General features: G+C 33.8%; 1 protein-coding gene across 1 annotated transcript in view; it reads left to right on the top strand.

The window, feature by feature from the left end:
* SEC63 (SEC63 homolog, protein translocation regulator) overlaps positions 1-23,765 on the top strand; it is a 74,808-nt gene extending 51,043 nt beyond the window's left edge. The window contains exons 15-21 of the mRNA XM_074187290.1: positions 3,140-3,199; positions 3,490-3,660; positions 7,639-7,797; positions 11,125-11,226; positions 13,413-13,511; positions 17,873-17,977; positions 19,619-23,765. Of these exons, the coding sequence (XP_074043391.1) occupies positions 3,140-3,199; positions 3,490-3,660; positions 7,639-7,797; positions 11,125-11,226; positions 13,413-13,511; positions 17,873-17,977; positions 19,619-19,762 (840 nt within the window). The 3' untranslated portion in view covers positions 19,763-23,765. The remainder of the gene's footprint in view (positions 1-3,139; positions 3,200-3,489; positions 3,661-7,638; positions 7,798-11,124; positions 11,227-13,412; positions 13,512-17,872; positions 17,978-19,618) is intronic.
* Positions 23,766-23,979: the final 214 nt, after the last annotated feature.

Here is a 23,979-nt window from a genome sequence, read left to right as displayed (position 1 = left end):
TGATGTCTAGGTTCTATTTTTGATCATGGCTGTCAGGTAGCATGATAATTAAGTGATCCTTGATCTAGTTTTCCATCTTTTTTTGATGAGATAGTTCACATTTTCTCCTTAGTTTTCAACTTTTTCACTTTGTTTTATTGCTTTTTGATGTCTCATGGAGTAATTAGCTTCTTTATGTACTTTTTTTTAGGTTTTTGCAAGGCAATGGGGTTAAGTGGCTTGGCCAAGGCCACACAGCTAGTGGTTATGAAGTGTCTGAGGCCAGATTTGAATTCCTCAGGTACTCCTGATTCTAGGGCTGATGCTCTATCCACTGCGCCACCTAGCTGACTTGAGTAATTAGCTTCTACATGCTCCATTCTAATTTTTAAGGAGTTATTTTCTGCAGTGAAGTTTTGTCCTTTTACCAGCTGGCCGATTCTGATTTTAATGATTTATTTAAGTTTTTTTTTTGGTCCTCTTTTTCAAGTTGTTAATTGATTTAAAAAATTTTTTCCCAATTTGTAAAATTTTTTAACATTTGGGTTTTTTTTTAAAGTTTTGAATTCTAAATATTTTTCCTCTGCTATTCTCTCCCTGAGATGGTGAGCAGTATATGCTATACATGTGTAGTCATATGAACCATTTCTAAATTAGTCATTTTATGTTAGAAGACTTGACATTATCAGTTCTTTTTCATAACATTTTCCATCATGAGTCCTTTGGAATTGTCTTGGATCATTGTATTGCTGAAAATAACTAAGTCATTTACAGTTCATCCTTGTTCACTGTTAGTGTTACTGTGTACAATGTTCTGGTTCTGAAATCATCCTGCTTGTCATTTTTTTATAGCACAGTAATATTCCAATACAATCCTATACTACAGCTTATTCAGTCATTCCCCAATTGATGAACATCCATTCAATTTCCTAATTGATTTTTAAAATAAATTTTTTTTGCCCCTTTTAAATTGGTTTTGTTTTTCAGAAATTCTTTTTGGACTTTTGTCTGGACTATATTTTGCTTTGAGGCTTAGTAGATGTTTTCAAGTTATTGTGCTCTGTGTTTGGATCTTAAGCATCCTTGTCTTTATAGTAGATTTTTATGATCTAGTTCTTTTTTATTGTTTACTCATTTTTCCATCCTGCTTTGGACTTAATATTGTATTGGGCTGTGTTCACACTTCCAAGGATTTGTGTGGTATGTCGTTGGAGCCTTCTGAGTTTCTGTAGAGTCCAGTCATAGTTGTCTAGCCAAAAGATTCTTCATGTTCAAAATGACTGAATCCTCTTTGGTTTGATCTGACCTAACCCTGAATTCTTGTGGGTGGTATTAAAGGTTAGAACTGAGTCTCCCCTTTGTGCTTAGACTCAGAGCCATACTGCTTTAGTTCTGGAACTCGTTCCTTACTCTATAAGCAGGTTAGGTCTCCTGCTCCCTAATGACCATAAACACTTTTCTGTTTTGTGAAATTGTGACTTGGAACTGGGTAATGGTGTCAGATGGCATTTGTTTCTATACCTAGTGGTAGTATGGGGGTCCCCTGAAATGTCTTTCTGCGAAGTATTCAGTCGTCATTAACCTGCTGCCACACTTCCATCTCTTGTGGCATTGTTTCATCATGCTTAGGACCAGTCCCACCCAGTGTCTCTTTATGTCTTAAGCTGCTGTGGGCTGGAAAAATTACTCATTGACTTTTTCTTTTTTTTTTAATTTAATTTTATTTAAGGATTAAGTGACTTGCCCGAGGCCACACAGCTAGGCAATCATTAAGTGTCTGAGGCCGGATTTGAACTCGGATCCTCCTGACTCCAGGGCTGGTACACTGCGCCATCTAGTTGTGATTTTTTTCCTTGACTTTTCCTGATCAGAAATTATTTTGAAATGCTTAACAGATTGTTGGATATGGAATAGTAGAGGATGTATTGGTAGTCAAGTTATAATGGCGAAATATGGGGGAATAGGGAAGGTATTACAGTAGCCAGTAAGGGGAATAGTTAAAGAGATTTCTTACTGTTTCTTGAATCTATTTCCTCAAAACTTAGTTCTGGATATGAAAATGGCCCATATGCTCCCTAATAACTTGACATTTCCTGTCTAAGCAAAGTTGTGATGCTTTATGAACTTACTTTCTCTTCATCTAGGTACAACTTTAGAAAATTGATGTCTATATTATTTAGACTATAATCTATCAAAGTAAACTGATTAGATAAAGAAAGGTAGCTTTATATCCATTTTTTTTAATGAGAAAAATGTTCTCATTTCCTTTGTTTCCATTTGCAAAGAGATGCTTGAAGTTTTTTGGAATATTATAAGCATCTAATACATTGATATTGATGATTGATTTGATCCAAGAGTATGTTGTACTTAATTTACTGCTAGACACATGACCCATCCTTTCTGTCTTTGACCATATCTGGCCTTCATGTATTTATCTTGTGCATTTTTCTTTATTCTGACCAGGCCCCAGTGTAGCTGGCTCCCCATGTTTTTTCCTCTTGCTCTTTCCTTGGCCCCTACATATCCTTTGAATCATGTGCCAGCCTCCTTCCATGCATGCAGGCCCGTTCTGTCTTCCCCTTTCCCTTCAACCTCATCACTTGGCAAATTTGTATGTAAAAATCATTTTACAAAGAAGTCTGCAGAAGGATCCACTTATGTAAAGCAAGAATTGTCTGTATATGATCATTTTAAAGTCAGTCTTCTTAAATTAACTTGTTTTCTGATTAGCAGTATTTTCTAAGGGGAATCTGAGTAGAATGAAACTTAGATTTAAAAAATAAATTCAGGAGCAGATAGGTAGCACAGTGGTACACCAGCCTTGGAGTCAGGAGTACCTGAGTTCAAATTTGGCCTCAGACACTTAATAATTGCCTAGCAGTGTGACCTCGGGCAAGTCACTTAACCCCATTGTCTTGCAAAAAACCAAAAAGAAATTACAGTGAAATGTGAATTAGCTATTCTTTGTTGCATTTACTTTTTATTTAAGAAATCTATATTGGTACTAGGCAATGTAGGTGTATTTTTGCAACTAAAGTGTTGGAGTTCTCTTACCCACCTTAAAAACCTTTCAGTGATATTGTAAGAATGCTTTGTTATTTGGTAGTAAATTTGCCATTAGACCTAATATTTTTCTTTTCCCCTTTTTTTTTCCCTTTAGGAAGTTTTTGAAAAGGAACAGTCTATCTGTGCTGCAGAAGAGCAACTGGCAGAAGATGGGGCAAGTTAATTAAGAACTTGAGATCTCATGATAACACACTAACAGATTGAAATAATCTTTTATTTGGAGATTGATTAACTCATCCTTGTTGATTTTAGGAAGATTAAAAACCATTTGTTATAGCCATTTTAATCTAAAAATTTACTTATTTGACTTTTGAAACACATTCATTGCCACAGTTCTCAATTGTGTATGTACTTAAATATAAATTTAATTGTAGGTGTAGTTGTTTTGTTTGTTTTTTAATGTGCTGTTCTTTGCACTTAGCTTTTTCTTGTTTATTATTATAGCAAGGTGATGCCAACAAAAATAAGACCAAAGGATGGCAACAGAAGAGTAAAGGACCTAAGAAAACTGCTAAATCAAAAAAAAAGAAACCTTTGAAAAAAAAGGCAGCTTCTTTACCTTTACCCCAGTCAAAGCAGCAGAAGCAGAAGCAGGCAAATGGGGTTGTTGGGAGTGTAAGTATTCTCTGTGCAATCAGATTGTCCTGTTTATTTTTCTATTTAAGCAGATTGGGAAAAGACTCCAAAGTAAGTAGCCAGGGAGCAAGTGTACCTTTTCTTCCCCTTCTTCCTATCTTTTTACTAAAATTGATTGCTTCTGTAAGAAAGATGCCTTAGGCTTTTGTCAGATATTGCTAAAACATACATATAGCTACTTAAATTGTTTTGGAGGGTTGGGATGGGTGGACCCAAGATTGCAGAGAAAAAAGAAGCATTCTATAGAACTCTGAACATTTTCCTTGAAACAACTTTAAAATAATTTATCAAATTGAATTCTAAAGTGGCATAACTAACAAATGTTTGGGATGAGTTAGTAGCTGGACAGGAACTTAGTGTGCTTTAACTGTGGGCCTTGGAGGATGTAGTGATAACAGCAGTAGCATTAGAACCAGAACCTTTTAAAACTCAGTAAGGGTATTGAGTAAATATTCAGAGATGCTTGAGGAATTCTTTGCTAGTACTGGTGTAAGTCCAAGCAGTATTTGGCAATTCTATTGCCTATTGGCTGGTTGAGGGTTGCAATTCTTGGGCTGAAAGGAGTGCTTGTAGTAAGAGAGCAGGGATATTATGTAGGTAAGGACTAGAGTGAAGACCAGGTAAGCATGACTACTCTTCCTGGTTCATATCACCTTGAAAGTATGAAAACATCCAGGTTCCCACAGAATTGTAAAGACAGCAGCATGGAAAAGCCAGAAGCTTCACCTTTTACACTGCCCCCCCACCCCATGTTTGAATCCAATAACATGAAGTTCTTAAACAAAAAATAGGCTGGGAAAAAATGAGCCCTCTTCATTTCACCCCTCTTAAAAGAATCTGTCCATAAAAATCTATTAGGGTGACATGAAAGTTCGAGATACAAATTCAGAAGACAATGGTCTGAAAATGTTTACCAAGCAAAGCTTCAAAGAAAACAGATTGGATATAATCCTACAAGGATACCTTCAAGAACTAAATAAAGAGATTAAAAATGAACAAAAAGATTTTAAATATCAAATAAACTCATTTAAGGATAAACTAGGAAAAGAACTAAGGGACCTGCAAAAGAAAATTATATGAAAAGAGAATTAAAATACTTTGGTAAAAAAAAGGCATAAAAAATAATAGAGAAAAGTAAAATTAGAAATTAAAGTCAGAATTGGCCAGTTGGTAAAAGAAGTATAAAGCCTTATTGAAGAAAATAATTCCTTGAATATAAGAATTGGGCAGGTGAAAACTAATGACTCCATGAGACGTCAATAGTCAAATCAAAAGAATAAAATAGAAAAATTGTGAAATAGTTCATTGGAAAAATAGCTGAAGTGGAAAATAGATTGAAAAGAGATCATTTAAGAATTATTATACTGAGGGGTGGCTAGGTGGCATAGTGGATAAAGCACTGACCTTGGAGTCAGGAGTACCTGGGTTCAAATATGGTCTCAGACACTTAATAATTACTTAGCTGTGTGGCCTTGGGCAAGCCACTTAACCCCATTTGCCTTGCAAAAACCTAAAAAAAAGGAATTATTGTACTGACCAGAGACAATTTTGGGCTGTCTGCGATAGAGAATACCATCTCTATCCAGAGAAAGAATTGTGGAGTTTGAACAAATACCAAAGACCTTTAATTTATTTTACTATGTAATTTTGCTATATGTATATGTATTGATATATGTATAAACTTTATTTTTCTCCTTAAGGATGTGATTTCTCTATCATCACATTCAATTTAGATCAGTGTATACCATGGAAACAATATAAAGACTAACAGACTGCCTTCTATAGGGGAGTGGGGGGAGGGAAGCAAAATTAGGGGGGAAATTGTAAAATTCAAAGTAACATTTTTCTTTTATAAAAAAAGTGGTAATAGAAATCTTGATACTAGTAATAATGTAAATATTAAACTTGTATTAATAATGAGGTCATTATTAAACTTGTACAAGTAATCAATATTGTAATTATTAAACTTGTACTAACAATGTCATTTAAAAAAAAATATTGTACTGTCTGAAAGCCATGATCAAAACAAGAACTTTCATCTCATGTTTCAAGAAATTATAAAGAAAAACTGACCAGATAACTTAGAATTAGAAGGCAAAGTAGAAATGAAAGAATCTACTAGGTACCGGAAATAAATCCCCAAATGAAAACTTCCGGGAATATAGCCAAATTCCAAGACTTCCAGGTGAAGGAAGAAATACTGTGGAGAGCCAGAAAGAATCCAGATACCCTGGAATCACAGTCAGTATTGCACAGGATTTAGCAGCTATCACTAAAAAAGGAATGGAAGACTAATGATTATATGATATTCCAGAAGACAAAAAGAGCTAGGATTACAACCCAGAATAATCTACCTAGCAAAACTGAGTATAAACTTATGGAGGGGGGATGAGTATTTAATGAAATTGAGAACTTCCAGACATATCTGATGAAAAGACAAAGCAGAATAGAAATTTTGACATTTAAATTTGACTCATGAGAGATATAAAAAGCTTAACTTGAGGGAGAATTCATGAGGAACTTAAGTGAATGTTTAGAATCACTACATGGGATGTGATACATATAAACCCCAACAGCTTTATCATCACTATGGAAGTTAGAGGGTCTCTAATTAGAAGGTGTGAATTTGATTATTATGTTAGGATATCTCAAGAAAAATTAAAAACTGAGAAAGAGGGATGTATTGGAATAAGGGGAAAATCTTCACATGAAAGAGGCATGCTAATAAGATTTTTTTACAGTAGAAGAGAAAATGGTTAAGGGTAATGCTTGAACCTTACTCTTGTCTGTAGTAGTTCATAGAGGGAAGAAGATACACACACACACACACACACACACACACACACAGTTGGGTATAAAAATCTCAACAAAACAAAATTAGGCCTAGTCATGAATATATATTTTGTATAAACTCACATGTATAATAGTTATCATAGTTTTCCTTTTCAATGCATAGGGGACAGACAGGTGGTAGAGAATTTAAAAGTTTCTGTTGATGCATTTTCTTTCTTACCACATCTGTCATTTGCAATAGATATACTTTCCCCCCCCTCCCCTTACGACAACCATAATATATTTAAAAAAAAATTATTTTTAAGGCAACAGGGTTAAGTGACTTACCCAAGGTCACACCCAAGGCAATTATTAAGTGTCTGAGGTCACATTTGAACTTAGGTGCTCCTGACTCCAGGTGCTCTCCATCCACTGTACCACCTAGCTGCCCCCACTCCCCCCGCCATATACTTTTAAAGTGTAAAAATAAAAAATAGTTTTTTAAGGATGAAAAATATATTGCTCAATGAATCATTCTCTTCAGAGCATGGAGCATCCCTGCTTTTTAAGTCTCTTTTAGCAGACTGCAAACTCTTGCAGAGTTCTATCAAATGGAAATGGATTTTGAATTTGAGTTTAGTGATGAGTTCTGTACATCTGTTATCAGGAACTATCCTCACTAAGAGATTAAGTGCAGGATGATAAGTATTATTTCTGTGGGAGAGATAAATACTCATACTAATAAAGTAGTGCAACCTCAAATTAATGAGTATGAAATATGCATATAATATAAAATAACAATGCAGAAATATTTAATATTTAGTATTTTCATGCATCTGTTAGATCTTAAAACTTTTAAATAAAAATATTGTTAGCATTTTTATTTTAAAGTAGACTTCAGAAAACTTTTTCCTTAAACTACTTAGATGTTACTATCTCAGCTAAATAATTTGTTCCATCAACTAATATTTTCACAGTTCAGTTTAATAAAACTTTATATAAAGTATCTGTTCATTTTTTTCTTGGTTTTGGATAATCTAAGATAAGAATAAACTTAAGCCATATCTTCAAGGAATTTACATTTTACAGGGCAGTGTTAGCCTTCTGAGGTATCACATTTTTTCCCCCAGTCCTTTCTGGTCCCAGGTAATTAAATGTTATTCTGTGGCTGCATTTTCTTCCTAGGAAGCTGCTATAAAAGAAGATGATGATGATGTATCTGATAAAGGCAGTGACTCGGAGGAGGAAGAAACAAATAGGGACTCCCAAAGTGAAAAAGATGATGGAAGTGACAGAGACTCTGACAGAGAACAAGATGAAAAACAAAACAAAGATGATGAAGCAGTAAGCTTTGTGTTACGAGTTTATTAGATTTCTGAATTGTACCTCTGTTTACTTATCCTCAGTATTAAAAAAAAATTCTATATCCTTTTAATGGTATCAGTATATTACTTTATAATGAGGGATTTTTGTCAAAGTCACAAAACTAGTTGGGTCACAGTCTGCTGATAGATCTTATTCTTCTCTCCTTAATCCCTTCTCTAACCATTAAACCATGCAAAAAAAAATCCTAGTCTGAGGTGGGCCACTGTGCCTTCTATGTTAGCAGCAATCTGTGGAATGCAGGGAAAAACTAATTAAGTTTCCCAGAGGAGCAGAAGTGAGCTGTGAACTAGAAAGTCCTAAGCTTGGAATTTTCTAAGTTTATATCCTGTGATTGAGTCATAAGGGAAAAACTGATCCTATTTTTGAGAAGAGTAGAGGGCATTGACTGGATGGACAGCCCACCACAACTAATCCGCAGTAAATATTCTGTACTGAGCAAACACTGTTATTTCAGTATTAACAGTTCAGTTCAGATAGACATTATTAAGAGTGTATTGTGTGCTGAATACAGTGCAAGGAAATGGGAGAGTTGGAGAACCTAAATACATGGGATTAAACATCTAGTTAGGGCATATGACATAACTATAATATGGAAATATAAGGATTAATTTTAAGTATAGTGTTGTGTAAGGTTTAAGAAAGTAGAATTTGAATTGAACTTTAAAGAAATTTGTCAAACAGGTAGAGCTGGACAAGGACATGTTAGGTCTGACAAATAACGTTCAGCAAATGCTTGTGCTTGAGCAAAGTATGTCATAGAGAGGGGGATAGCAAACTTAATTTTTAGAATTAAGGGTAGGAAGGGCAGAGTAATATTAGAAAGTAAGGAAAGTATATGTATCATGTATCAGAAATTTATTTGGTGGACAATTAAAGGATCCAGTTTAGGGTTTTAAACCAGAAGTGTACCATTACTATATTTAGTCATAACATTTTTAATGGATAGATCACATGAGAGATAGAGGACAGGCAGAAATACCTGATAGGAAGGTATTGCAATAGTTGAGGAAGGTGGTCAGGTAGTAGGGTAGTAGAAGAATGCTAGACTTGTAATCTGAAAGAGATGAGGGCTAATCCTGTCTCTTACTCTTTTCTGGGATCATGGGTGGCCAACCTCTTAGTCTCAGTTGCCTCATTTGTAAGATGGAAATAATAATCATATTTGTAAGATGGAAATAATAATCATAGCTCCTTGTGAGGAGCAAATGAGATAATACAGTGTGAGCTCATAAAATTTTAAACTACAGTGAGGTTTTTTGGGGCACCTTTTATATGTAAAGCATTTTTCAAACTTTAGAGTGCTATCTAAATGTTAGCTATTATTAAGAATTCTGTTTAGGGTAGTGGTAATGAGGATAGGGAGGGAGAGAGGGTGTAGATTCAGGACTTAATGTAGATATACTTGAGAGGACATGATAATTCATTGGGGGAGTTAAAGATAAGGGGCAAGTCAAAGATAACACTCAAGAATTTCTGCATTGAGGAGATTAGATAAATGATGTACTATTGACAAATAATAATGAACTAAGAAGGTGAAACTCATTTTTCATGAAAAAAATTAATGGATTTTTGGATAGGTTGAATTTTCAGTGTTTTTCAGAATTTACAGTTTATCTAATGGGAAATTGACATGAATCCTGAAGCCTAGAAGAGAGCTCTGAGGGCAATTAGAAGAACTAGAAATAAAGATTTGGGAGTCATCCCTTTAGAAGTCACTGTTGGAATTGTATGAGTATGTGAGGTTACCCAGGAGAAGAGTGTAGTGACAAATGGAATGAGGATAGAATCTTGGTGAGTATCTCCTTAGGGCAATAGGAAGAAAAGTCATCAGTAAAGGAAACAGTGAAAGATTTATTAGAAAAGCCAAAATAATCCTCCCCCCCGCTTTAAACCAAGTGAGGAGAGAATGTTTAGGAGGACATGATTTATGGTTTCAGATTGAGGAAGCTATTAAATTTGGTTATTATGAAGTCACTGGTCTTTGAGATTAATTTGGGTAGAGTGCTATGGACAGAAACCAGGTCGATTGAAAGGGATTCAGAAGGTAGGTGGTCTCAGAGTAGAAGTTTTCAAGATATTTCACTATGAATGGTGGTTGGAGAGTGGGGAGCAGGGGAGAATGGTAGGAAGAGAGTAAAACTGGAGGATAATTAACTATGTGAGAGAAAAAGTTCAAGGCAAGGACTTTTTTAGGATTGGGTAGTCTCAAGCTTGTTTGTGGCATATAGGAAAGAGCCAGTCCAGAGAGAAAGATTGCAGATACATGAGTGAAAGGGGATGAGAAAAGCATTAAGATCCTGGAAGCAAAAGGAGATGGAATCCAAGAATATAAGTAGAGGGATTATCCTTGGCATTGAATTGTCAGGATATGTCTTTTGAGGCTTAAGAGAAGAAAGGATGAGACTGGGGGTCTCTGGAATGCCTTCAGTCTTCTCAGTAGAGAAGGGACTAGGTCATCTGTTGTGGGGGGTGAGAGGTGATCAAGGACTTAAGAGAAATGCTTTAGCATAGGAAATATAGAAATTTTTCTATTCTTCTACTTTTAAATTCCTAAGTAATAATGAAAGTTCAGCTATGAGATTCTACCTATAAATTTATATTGGATAAAATCAACTTGATTTTGGGAACTTTGTCCAGGAAGAAGCAGAGTAATTGATTGATAGCGGGTCCTAGGGTAGGGCATTAGCAGATAGGGTATGTGGGAAAGTAGGGATGGGATTGAGTGCTTCTTGACAGGTGTGACTACAGAGGCAGTGTGAGGAATCAGAAACTATTAAAATGTCAAGGCCAGGTGTAGTCTATTGAAAGTGGAAAAGAGCAAGTTAAGTGTGATGGAGGAATGTAGTAGGTGGGAAATAGGGTTATGTAGCTAGTGAGTGGAATCTGAATACAAGAAATTTGGAGCTAGTACAATTCCAGGGACTATTGAAATAAATCTAAGGTATATTGTGACCATGCTTTGACTGAAGAATGTTGTGGTCAGGATTTAGAAAGGTTGTCTTTATGAATGTTGAAGTTAGTAAGTAAAAGTAGAAAGTGGGAGAAAGAAAGAACATGAATACATGATAAAGTCATTAAAATTGAAATATGAACACATATAAGAACAAATGCATTTTTTCCCTAGGATTTGCAAATATGGGGTGGGATTGTCACTTTAATTCATAGGAATGGGTATGTGGGCCTCAGAGTTGAATGACTTATTTAAGAGTATATATCATGCTAGCCTCATTATGGTCTGATGTAAAAGTAAAAGATTTGACATTTATTTGTATCATTCTACAATAGGAATGGCAAGAATTGCAGCAAAGTATACAGCGGAAGGAGAGAGCTCTGCTGGAAACCAAATCAAAGATAACACACCCTGTTTACAGTCTTTACTTTCCTGAGGTGAGTTGTTTACAGACTAGTATTCTTTTTCAATATTATTTATCTTTTTTTATTTTCCTTTTCTTTAGTATTTCACAGTTTTTATATTTTCTTTATCCTTATACTGATGAATGTATTTCCTTCTGAGTTTTGGTGTAGGAACCATAGTGATTGACTTCACAAAAGGATCACTTGGGATGTCCCAAGTGACTTCTTTTATTGTTCATGTAACAATTTTTCTTTGGGTGCTTGATTATAAAAGGATGGAGGTTCATCTCTTTGAAATTATTATCTGTGAATGCCTTTTCCTGATTTTTGTTTAATAGTATGTTCCTAAATTCAAAGGAAAAATTTTATAAGATATTAAGAAGCTATTTTGTTGTTAAATTCGTGAGGCTTTAATGCCTCAGATCTAATAAAACAAAGCTGACAGGGAAGTGAGAAATTTGTGGAATTTCTCAGATAACTTATACTTTTGACTCACAAAATTCTGATTCTATAATATGCCTTTAGTGCCTTGATCAAAATATGAGAGTAGTCATTTCTCAGGTGAAAGTCATCTGAGAGATATGAAAAATCTAGGGGCTAAATAATTTAGTCTTAGTTTTGCTATATGAATCTTATTTTGAAACTGACATGTAGCTGAGCTTTGAAGGTTGGGGAGTATTTAAACAGATACAGATGGTGAAAGTGGTAGAACATTCCAGAGACTGGAAAGCTCAAGATTTGCACCATTAAACAAGATTTAAAAAAGACTAAAACACTTTGAATCATTTTACAGCAGAGCTATCCCAAATGGGGCCTGCAGTGTGATTCTGTGCGACCCCCTGTAGGTTTACAAATTAAATGCTTTAGTAAATGAAACTGAGCTACTGCAAAGATCTCACTAAAATGGTAATTCAAAATGTATTGTCTATTGTTTCAATAAAAACCTTTTAAAAGTAAGGTTGGATGACCCTGATTATAGAAGGAAAATCTGGTATCTTGTTCCTTACTTTCTTAAACAGGATGCTGAACTTTAAACTTTACTGGATGATTGAAGTTTAATATGAACACCAGTTATTGAACTCTTCTTAAAACAAACTGATTCCCTTCGAACAAGTTGAGCTTTTAACTGTTTACCACTACTCTAAAGGTCACTTGAAGGCACTTTTCCAGCTCTTGTATCTTCTTACCCCATCCTGCTTATCTGCTTGGGTTTCTTAGTACTGTCTCTGCACCTGCCTGGGTCAACTTCCTTTTCCCCTGCTTTGGGTTAAAAAAAAACCAGGCAGTTAAAAACATGGTTGATTGAAAAGTAGGTATGGTGGTGATGGTGAGCAGACCTTCCCATGAAAGGTCACTTTTCTAGCTTGAAGTTGAGTGTTATCACTCCTGATCTTGCTTCTCTAATCTTCTGGGTGGTTTTGCTTGTCTTGATTCTTTTTCTAATAGATTTGTCATTTTCCCAATCCATATTTGGAAATAATGTAGTACCACTTCCTCCTTGAGGCTTTCATTGACCCCTTATCTCAAATGTGATAACTCCCTCATGACCCTGAGATCCCTTCCAACTGATTCTCAAAGCACTTTTTTTGATCCCTCTGATCTCCCTTGTTTTAGAATTCTTTGTGTACCACTTCCTCACCCTTTCAACACTACTGTTTTTCACCCTGCTTTCCTTTTCCAGTAACTAGTGGTGCCTTTCCCTTAGAGATGACCTCCCGATTTCTTTTTACATACTCATCTCTTGTATGTTCAGTAATTTACATGTTGCTTTTCTACTATAAATGAGCTTCTTGCAAGCACGTATTGTATTTACCTTTCTTTGTAAATACAATGCTTATTTAGCATAGTGTCTTGACATGTTTAGTAAGTGCTTAAAAAAATTTTTTTTTAATTGATTATATATTTTGACTGCCCAGAGTATTTTTTGTTTACTTTTTGTTCTTGGTTCTCTGATAGGTGAGCTTTCCAAAAAAGGGAATTGTATCTTTTTAAGTACTTATTCAATCATGATACAAATAGTTTTAATATTAGATAATCTTCCTTCTAAATTCACCCAGTTAAGTTGATTTAAAAATTTTTATTGATACTTTTTTCTCTTTAAAAGAGTCCCTTTCTCATATACCTTTTTTCCCCACTTTGCCCTCCATATGACCTTTCCTTTTAATGCTAAGTTATTGGATTTTTTCTTAATGATTTATAGGACTTTTTCTCCTCCACAGGAAAAACAAGAGTGGTGGTGGCTTTATATTGCAGATAGGAAGGAACAAACATTGATATCCATGCCATACCATGTGTGCACATTAAAAGATTTGGAAGAGGTAATTAATGATCTAATACCATTTCAGTATCTATGCTATATGTATGTTTGTAGTAGCACTGTTCTTTTTCTTTCTGATCTTAAAATTTTATGTTTATTTCCCTTGCCCAGTCCACTGAATCATCTTTTTTCCCTAAAATATCTTTTGGTTTTTACCATGGAAACAAAAATCTTTTGCTTTCAATTAAGATTTCTATATGATAGATTTATCAGAATTAAATAGTCAGACTGCCTTTTTAACATTAACATTTGCTTTTCAACATTTTTGCAATTTGGATATTTTAAACCAATGAAGCTTTATATTTTCAGGAATTGTGTTATCTGCAAATTGTATAGGATCTTCCCCCCCGTCTGTTAATTGAATATGTAAGCATTCTACTTAAAAATTTTTTTTCTCCCCTTTGAATTAAGAATGGAATCTGAGTGAATAAACAAGAAATATTTTTGTAATGACATTGTTACTTTTCACATGATATTAATGGACAGCTGTGATAAAAAAAAAATTATGTCTTTGGTTACTTTGGGATATAATTGCTTTTTGCTGTCCCTACAATCTTCCTTTATACTCCCTTGAGAAGTTGTTCTTAGTTTGCCTTTATATGGAGGTCTAGGAAAGAGAAGTAAAATCTGGAAATACTTTTATTTCTTCTGTAATGTTAATTCTTCATTGAAAAACAACTTTCTCACATTTTTAACTGAATGACAAGATATTTAAGATGTTTTATTGCTATTTTTTAATGCTCAAAATAGCACATCTGCTCACGTTGCTATCACAAATATCAATTTAAACTTTAATTTTGAGAAAGGGAGGGTCATTTATTGATTTTCTTATGGGGAACATAAAATTTCTTATTTTTTTACCTGATATTCATAATAATAATAATAGCTAACATGTATATAGAGTTCACTATGTTCTAGGCTAAGTAAATACTTTATAATTAGAATCTCATTTGATGCTCACAACAACACTGGGAGGCGGGTGCTGTTATTATCCTCATTTTATAGATGAGGAAACTTGAGTCAAACAGGTTTGGTGACTTAAACAGTGTCACAAAGCTTAGTTAGGTTTCTGAGGCTGGTTTTGAACTCAGGTTTTCCAGACTCCATTCCCAGCACTCTCTAAATTGTCATCTATATTCCCCATTAGTAGACCTGGGTTAGACATAAAAGTTTTGATGCATTAAATTCTCATTGCCAGGTCAGGGCTAGAAGTGACCTTACAGATCATTTAGTGCATATTCTTTCCTTCATCTTTTTTTTTTTTTAACAGATAAAGAAAGTAAACTTTTTACCTGGCAGATTTTGTACACCAAGGTTTTTTATTTTTCACTTGAGTATTTTTGCTCCAAATTCTAATTGTCTTCTTTCCTACTTCCCAAGCAAACCTATCCCAATTACGTTTAAACAGTTTCTATTTGAAAATTTTAATGTGTGTCTTGGTTGTCCAGAATCTGTTTTACATTAATGATGGGAAAGGTTATTTTTATCTTTATTTCGGTATAGTACCCTGAATATCATAATTTGAAAGCAATTCTAAGGGTTCCTCCTATAGCTTTAATTTGAATGAAATGTACATAGTGTTGTTGTGATATTTGATATCTAAAGCTAACTGATAGAGAAAGATGCCATCCTCTTGGCTCATCACTCATCTGGGAAACTTCAAATGATTAGAAATAATGAATGGCAAATCTTTTGCATCTTATCCTTGCAAACATTGCTATTATTTTATTATTAAGAACCTTACAGGGACAGTTAGGTGGTGGTGCAGTGGAGAGAGCACCTGCCCTGGAGTCAGGAGGACCTGAGTTCAAATCTGGATTTAGACATTTAATATTTTCTAGCTGTGTGACCTTGGGCAAATAACTTAGCCCCATTGCCTTAAATAAACAAAAAAGAAATTAAAAAAAATTAAAAGTATCTAAAAAAAAGAACCTTACAAATAACATGACTGAAAAAAGTACTCCTGCTTGAATTTGTCATTAGTCTTCCCCTTCTTGAAATTTATTCTAGTTCTTATATCAGTGAATATCTACCACCAGAGGGATGTCTTTTTGAAGTTCTGTCCATTATTAATTCCAGTATGCCTATCTATGAGAACTTTCAAAGTGTCCCTGCTTTCTATTTGGGCATACAAAGACTGTCTTCTTTGCTTTCCTGAGATTGCTTGCTTATTATGCAGAAGCTCTTGGACCATTTGAAGAAAAGTATAAAGGTCCAAATCAATAGTGCCTAGGTATATCATCACAAAGAATGGGACTTTTAAAACAACCACAGTTTTTCTTAAATTGTCATGGATGACCAGCCAGGTAGGTCTTTATTGGATTCAACTGCTGTTGGAAACAGAAGCTTACTTGCTGTTATTACCAGACGACTTAGGTCATTTCAGTGATGACAGATTTTCAAAGCCCTGGGATTATGTTGATTAATTTCTAGTTCAGTCACAGCTTTATTCATTTCTTAGTCCTCCTTTCTTTAAAATGATAGCGTATAACTTTACATGACCTTTTCCCCTTATTTTCTAAACTATCAGTGGTTTCCTTTCTTTCTTGGGTTTGCCAGCCTTGCCTTTCTTTGTTATATTAGATCTGTCCTAAAAATATATATTTTAAACAGCTCATCTTCAAATTCCATATTGTAAATCATTTCAATAGTCACAGAAAAAATACTTAACTAATTAAAAAAATTAATCTTATGAATAAGAATAAATTAAGGAATCGTGGGAAATTAGTCTAATATTTCATGTATTCTTCATGATTTCTGAGTCTTTAAGAAAGTGATTAGAAAGTCTGATTCCGTTGGTGACTTACTTCCTAGGATGATGTTCTATAGTCACATATAATCTGATTTCCTTTTAAATTTATTTCCAGCCAGCAGTGGCAGAGCCCTATGCTATTTTAAAATCTAAACATAGTGGTAAATCTTACATATGCCAACTATTTCACTTTTCCAATAAGCACATTGCATAGATTTAACATTTACCTGTATTATTCACATGGAATAAAACTTCATGCCCAACTAACAGTTTTAAATTTCATAATAATTATACTTTAAACCATCATAAAATGTGGTGTTACATTTTTTTTAAAAGGTAGTATTTCCTTCTTTACTAATAATGATCAAATATGTTGTTGATGTTGTCGAACAAATGAATTCTAGAACCATGAATTTTTTTAGTTAGAATTAGCAAAACTGACTTCAAGGTAGCCTTTTTAAAAAATCCCAAATGCCTAAATTAATTTCTTAAATATATGATATACCTTGAGGAACTCAGATTGATTAGAAAGAAAAAACAAAATTCAGCAACGTAGTTTATAAATTATAGTGCCATTTGTCAAATTTTCTTTTTTTCCTTTTTTTCTGTTTTTTTGGGGGGGGGTGGTAAGGCATTGGAGTTAAGTGATTTCTCACAGCTAGGTAATTATTAAGTGTCTGAGGCTGAATTTGAACTCAATTCCTCCTGACTCCGGAGCTGGTGTTCTGTCTACTACGCCACCCAACATTTTCTCTTTGACATATTAGGCCAGATAGTTGTGCGATGATCACATGCCTGTTTTTCGTTAAAGATAATACACAAATAATTTATAATATAGATCAAATATTTTAAACTTTAGCTTTTACTAATTATTAAAGTTGGACATAATAATAGTTACTCTGGCTAGAAGTAAAAGTGGCATGGAAATCTGCATTGCTGCAACCAAATCAATAATAATAAATGATGAATGTCCAGTTTAAAAATAGCCTTGTTTTCCCCCCACATGAGCTTTGCTTTGCTCACTGGTTTCTTAAAGTACTCTATGCTATTGTTTTCATGTTCATCAAAGCCATGATTTTTGTTTTAAGTTTTCAAATGAATAACACCATTTTAATTCATGTTTACTAGTGTATTAAGTAAATTTCAGACCAAATTCACCTGTTTTATTCATTTGAAAATTTAAAACAAAAATTTCTTTATTGGCATTAAAAATTGTGGGAGTACAAATGAATAGTCTCTGCTTCTCTGAGTCGATTTCTTTTTAGTTTATGTATAATTTTATATTGAAAGACAATGAAGGGAGCATTGGACTTATTAGGAAAGACCTCTTCACATGCTGTTTCCATTATTTACTTGATTGTGTGTCAGTAATAAGCAAGTCATTTAACCTTCTCTGTATGTCTATTTTCTCAACTTAAAATTGGGTCTAATAATAACCTAGAGTACCTTATAGTACCTTGTTATGAAACTTAGATGTGTTCAAGCATTTTAAGTATTTTATTTTGTAAACCTTAGAACCTAGAGAAACATCAAGTTTTATACTTAATTTAAGAGTTGTAAGAGCCAAGGATCATTATGCTTAAGTAAACACATATACCTTTATCTTTCAGGTAGAACTGAAGTTCCCTGCACCAGGAAAACCTGGAAATTATCAATATACAGTGTATCTAAGATCAGATTCCTATATGGGTTTGGACCAGATTAAGCCATTGAAGGTAAGAATTAAAGACCATTCAGTAGCTGTATTTCCTATTTCTAGATTTGAATAAGCTATCTTTAGTTCATAGAAGTAAATAATGGAATAGGAAAAAGTTCATTTGATGTGTTTAAAAAAGTATTTTAAGTTGTATTTTACTTTTTTTCCCCCTTTTATGCTGTTTTGCAAGGCAGTGGGGTTAAGTGGCTTGCCCAAGGCCACACAGCTAGGTAATTATTAAGTGTCTGAGGTCAGATTTGAACTCAGGTCCTCCTGACTCCAAGGCCAGTGTTTGATCCACTGTGCCACCTAGCCGCCCCTAAGTTGTATTTTAAAAGAGTAAAATACGTCTCTTGAAGTTAGCTGTTAAGATTTGTAACAGAATAGAAGCTTGAATTAAGAAATCAACTCTGAGACAGCAGTAGGTAAAGACTTCCAGAAAAATTAATGAAGACTTATTTGTTTTAACAGAAGTAGATTTGTTGTATTGTACTTTCCACTGATCTGGCCAAACCTGGTTCTGTTCTGTTCTGAGTGATACATTTGCAAAGCAGTAGTGACAAACTGGAAGATGTCCAGAGGAAAGCAACCAGAATAAAATGAAAGTTCTCAAAACCATGTCATAGGAGTACCTCAAGTTCAGTCTAGAGAAGAGAATACTAGGGAAGGGAGTTGGAAATGGAGTTAGGTTTGGTATTAACAGATGTCTTGAAGTATTTGGAAGGCTATCATGTGGAAAGAGCCTTATTTTGCTCCATAGTGCAGCACTAGGACCAATGAGTTAAAATAACAAATTTGTTTCAATCTAAAAAAATTTTTCTAAGTTGTCCCAAAATGGAATGGAATATAAAATTGTTCTCTGACACTGGAATTGTTCAGGTAGAGGAACATTTCCTGGAACGGAAGGCAGGACCTGAGAACCTCTTGAGTTATTCAGATTAATTATACCTTGAGAAAAGTACTTTCTTTGCTCCTGGTCACTTCCTTGGCTTATTACAACATTTCTGGTTTTTACAGTAGGAATAATTAAGAAATTTTTTTCCAATCTCCAATATAAACAACTTTTGATAACCATGCGGAATGTAGTCACACATTCATCTGAAGAAGAACTTGATCACAGGTGTTAGTAGAATTGCCCATTAACTGCAGAAGTCATTCCAACTTTCAGTATAAGCTATGACTTCTAAACTATTTGTAAGCTTAGAACTGGTTGGTATTCAAGGGCAACTAGGTGTGGAAGGTAGAAATCTTCTAACTGCCTCCCATTTGTGTGCCACAGTAGACAAGATGGTATTTATAAAAATATATTCAAAAGGTACTTGACAAATACAGCATTGTATATGACATTGGGAAAGGACCTAGGAAGTCTTCTTTAATCTTCTGATCAACGTTCAGAGTGAGATGGTAGCTGAGATTTGAAAGGAAGTCACATTCACAGTTGAGCACTATTTGGAGAAAAGATCAGTTTATGGTCATATATCTAGCATGCTTTAGGACCAAGAGTATAACCAAGGTGTCCTAACTATCTCTTTGTTCTAAGGAACAAATGGAATAATATATAGCTAGTGCTTTGTAACCTATAAAATGCCATCTATAAGCAGAAGTTATCAGTGTTTTTAACAAAAATGATCATTTAAACACTCAAAACTTTGTTTTGTAGCTGGAAGTTCATGAAGCTAAGCCAGTGCCAGAAAACCACCCACAGTGGGATACAGCGATTGAAGGAGATGAAGATCAGGAAGATAGTGAGGGCTTTGAAGATAGTTTTGAAGAAGAAGAAGAGGAAGAAGATGATGACGACTAAACAATGCGCTGAACTGACTACACTATTTGCACATTTGCAAACTTTTTTGCTGTTATGATGGAACTGTACAGTAAACCAGAAACACAGTGCAGAAGTGTTGTTGAGGAAAGTTGTTTAGTTTCTTTGCCCAGTATGAGTGCATTATGTAACTTGCCAGTGGAGGTCTAGCAATATTTTGCCATGGGTACAACCTGGAAGATGCTTGTGGCTTATTTAAGCCTCTTAACTGTGGGATGGTGCATTTATTTCAACAATGATAATAAATCTTTTTTTATTATAACTGTCCAAAAGTGTGGGCTGTGTATTGTCTGATCAGTCTATGGTCTCAATAAAAGAAAAAATACCATAAAAAAAATCTCAATGAGCCACTTTATGCAGGCAACTTTATTTTTTAGAAAAGTAACATCTTTTAGGTACCATCTGCACAAGTTTAATAAATTGTTAACTCATTTTTCTCATTATTTTTCACTGATATGAACTCCATTCATAGCTCAAAATCTCATTTTGTTCTGGTCATCAGTTTGTGTCTTGTCATTAGGAAGCACATTCCACATAGTATAGAGGGCTACATTTTGGGATTTGCCTTTTTTAATTGCCCAAGATACTCATACAAATTATAAAAAGTTATTGACTATGTCATAAAATCCTCTTAATGGCTTAAAACATTTTTAAGCCTCTATTTCAGCAGATCAATGCAAGATCTAATTCTTTTGATAAGCTGTATGTCTAAGAATGACTGTGGGACCATATGTTACTTGATGTTGGTTACATATTATTGTACCTATTATCAAAGGTACAGCAAAAAAAACCTGAAAGACATTCTTAACTTTTAATCTACCTGACTCTGTCAGAAATCTTTTAAAGAGAAAACACATCATGCAAAGGAGGCATCTTTTGTAATCATTTTGAACTCCTGTCAATAAACCAGAGATTTGACTCAGTTTGCATTTGTAATGGTGTTTATCTTTTGTTATTCTTAGAAACAGTTTATAGATATGGGGAATACATGCTTTTATTTTTCCATTTAAATATTTGTTTACAACATGATGCAAAATTGCTGAAGTTGCTGGTATTTCTGTTCAGTTTGAAAAAAAAAAGTTACCATGGGGTTGGTATTATTCTTCATCCATCTTGGGTCTCCTGGCTCAATACAACCTGTAAAGATAATAATTTTTAGTAGTTATAAAATGTAGAGATTAATACAACTTAGCCACAGTGGTAAGATAACTATTTTTAGTACCAGATATTGAGGAACCATAAATCTGCAGTACTAAATAAGAGTTGATTTTTGACATTTTGTCATACAGGGAAATTCTAATCCTGTCTTGAACAAAATATTTATAGGACAGAATGCAGTATTTCTGACCTGTTTACTACAGAAAGTTGCCATTTTACATGCAAAAATTACATTGGTATTTTCTTTGTTTATCACAGTAGTTGGAAATAAAATTTGAAAGTGACCTAAATATGAATTGGGGTGTTTTTTGGTTTTAAATGCAAACTTTCACAATTCATACCAAATTAGTAAAAGAAAGAAAATCTTTTTATTGTTTCTTTTTTATTTTCTTTTTAACACTATTTGCAAACAATTTCTTGGCAGTTGACAAGTTGTGTTGCCTTGAATTTGCTTTGTACTGTATTTAATACTCTAAATTAGAAGATGTACACAATTTTACAAATAATTTTCTCTATGGTCAGTATGCAATAGGCAACTGCTATTCAAGTTCATTTTTGGAGAAAGTTGACATACAGTGACATACAGTCAGAATAATGTATATGGTTTCATTTTGAAGTAGACCAAATTAAATAGGTTGTTTGGAAAATCTGAGATATAAGCAGAGGCTTTTTAGAAGGAATTTTCTCAAGCCAGTTCTCCAAAAAATAATGGCCAAGTATAATAAATTTCTAGAGTGAGAATGCTCAAGAAAGATGCAATGTATTTCAAATTTCTGCCTCTTTTTTCCCCCTCTTGTCATTTAAAGGATTTTAAAAATTCATCCTAAACAATTCTACTCAATTATAGGAGTTTGCTTTTTTTTAGCTAGAAAGTATTTTTAAAGTTTCATAAATCTTGATTTATTTAATTCTTGAATAACTTTCAATGATGACTTAAATTTAGACACAGACTTGTGTCTACTTAAGTTCATTCTTCTCCCAGCTAGGTCACATCTAAATTATCCCAAAGAATTTTTTATATTTTAAAATATTTGCACAGAATAAATTAAAATAAACCCTTTTGAATGTTATTCACAATCTTTGGATGTGGATATTCCCACCAATGTAGACTGTTAGACCATACATTATCTGGTTTTTGACTTTTATTCCTCCATAAAATCTCCTTAGAATATTTGTCCAACATGCTAGAGGCATTCCTCTAAGTCTTCTAACATTTCATGGGTACCAGTGCAAAATTCAAATGGTCCATCTCTTATCCCATACCTTCTTTTCTATTCCTAGATAGCCTCACCATATACTATACCATTTATTTTTATAGTAGCAATGTGTGGTAGTTTATGTATATCATGCTTCTTTCTACAGCTCTTTGGATTACTTTCAGTTTTGGTTCTTTGAAAATTGTAGTATTTTATGATTTATTGAGAGAATATTGATCTTTTTTTGAAAAGGGACTTTTGATAATTGAAAATACTGGACGATTTTCCAAATGCTTCCAAAACCAGTACTTTCATCCTCTTTAACTTGGTGTCCCTCCTTTGTACATTTGTAATATCTAAGTTGGCAATTATAATTTTAATGAATTCTATCTATATTGATAGAAAAATTTGATTTTGTACCATTTCAAATGTAAATCGCAATCTGGGCGATATGCCTTCATCCATTTGTTTTTTCCTGTGAATTTCTTGATTGATTTTTTAAAAAATATATAACAATTTTCCTGTGGTATAAACCACTTTTAAAAAGAATGCTTTCTTCAACTATAAATGTATAATAACAAATAAGGAGCAATTCATATACTTTCTTCCCATTGTAGTTTGTTATGAGGAACAAAGAAATTTGCAGTCCTGAGATTTCTAGGTCCCTGAATTATGTTCTAGTAAGTCATTGAACTAACATACTTCCTCTCCCATTAGCCTGATCCAGAAATGGGGTTCATGTTTTCCCCTACACTTTCTATGGATCCATACAAAGTGTGACTATCGTGTCATAATATTACATTGATTGTGAAAGAATTAATTCAATTTTCTATTCATATTCTGTTGAAATTCTAAAGTGCCTACTGTATAAATGATCTAAAATGAAATTACAGAAAGTTGCCTTTCTGAAGTTGTAGCAAGCACAGTGAATTTAAGATGTTTTCTATATGCATATAATTTTGAAATGATTGATTTAAAATTTTAATTTTGTTCCTGACCACTTTAAGATTATATTATACAGAAAAATTACGTGTTTTCAAGGACAGTATTCCTAAATAACTGAATAGCTCCTAAATAAAAATATTAACTTTTTTGGTTTGGCATTTAAAATCCTTAGAGCTGTTGGGCAAGCCACTTAATCCCATTGCCTTGCAAAAACCTAAAATAAATAAATAAAAGTCCTTAGTCTGCCTCCACCTGTCTTTCCAGGCTGATTTCACATTACTTGTATTCATAGAATCAACATTCCAGCAAAACTAGCCTACTCTGCTTGGAAATGACATTCCTTCCTTTTGAGCCTGTGCCTTTTCAAGGAAGATCATGCTTGCAAAATGCTCTTCTTTTTTACTTCCACATTTCGAATTCCTATGTCCCTTCGAGCCTCAAGTCAAGTGCCATCTTCAACAAGTGGTCTCTTTTGATTCCCTTACTTATTGTTGTTGCCATCACAGATTACTTTGTATATATTTTTGTATCATTTGGAATTTGCTTATCTGTGTACATGTGTCCCCCATTAGAATGTGAGCTCCTTGAGGGTATAGATTATTTCATTTCTGTCTGTAGTTCAGGCTCTACAAAGTGCCTAACACGTAGTAGTTGCTTAATAAATACATATTGAATTAAAGTTGAAATACTAGCATTGTATATTATTCTGTCAGCACAGTGAACTAAAAGATGTTTTTATGTGCATATCCATTTCAAAATTTTGATTTTTCTGACCTTTTTAAGATTGTTTTACAGAAAAATTACAGGTTTTCAAGATTAAATGCTCTTAAATTTCCCATGTCCTATATATTCCTCTAAGATATATAGAAAAATCTCATTTCCTTATGAAGATGATGGAGA

The sequence above is a fragment of the Macrotis lagotis genome, chromosome 5 (assembly GCF_037893015.1).
Source record: "Macrotis lagotis isolate mMagLag1 chromosome 5, bilby.v1.9.chrom.fasta, whole genome shotgun sequence".
Taxonomy (NCBI): Eukaryota; Metazoa; Chordata; class Mammalia; order Peramelemorphia; family Peramelidae; genus Macrotis; species Macrotis lagotis.
This window is presented reverse-complemented; position numbering and strand designations above follow the sequence as displayed.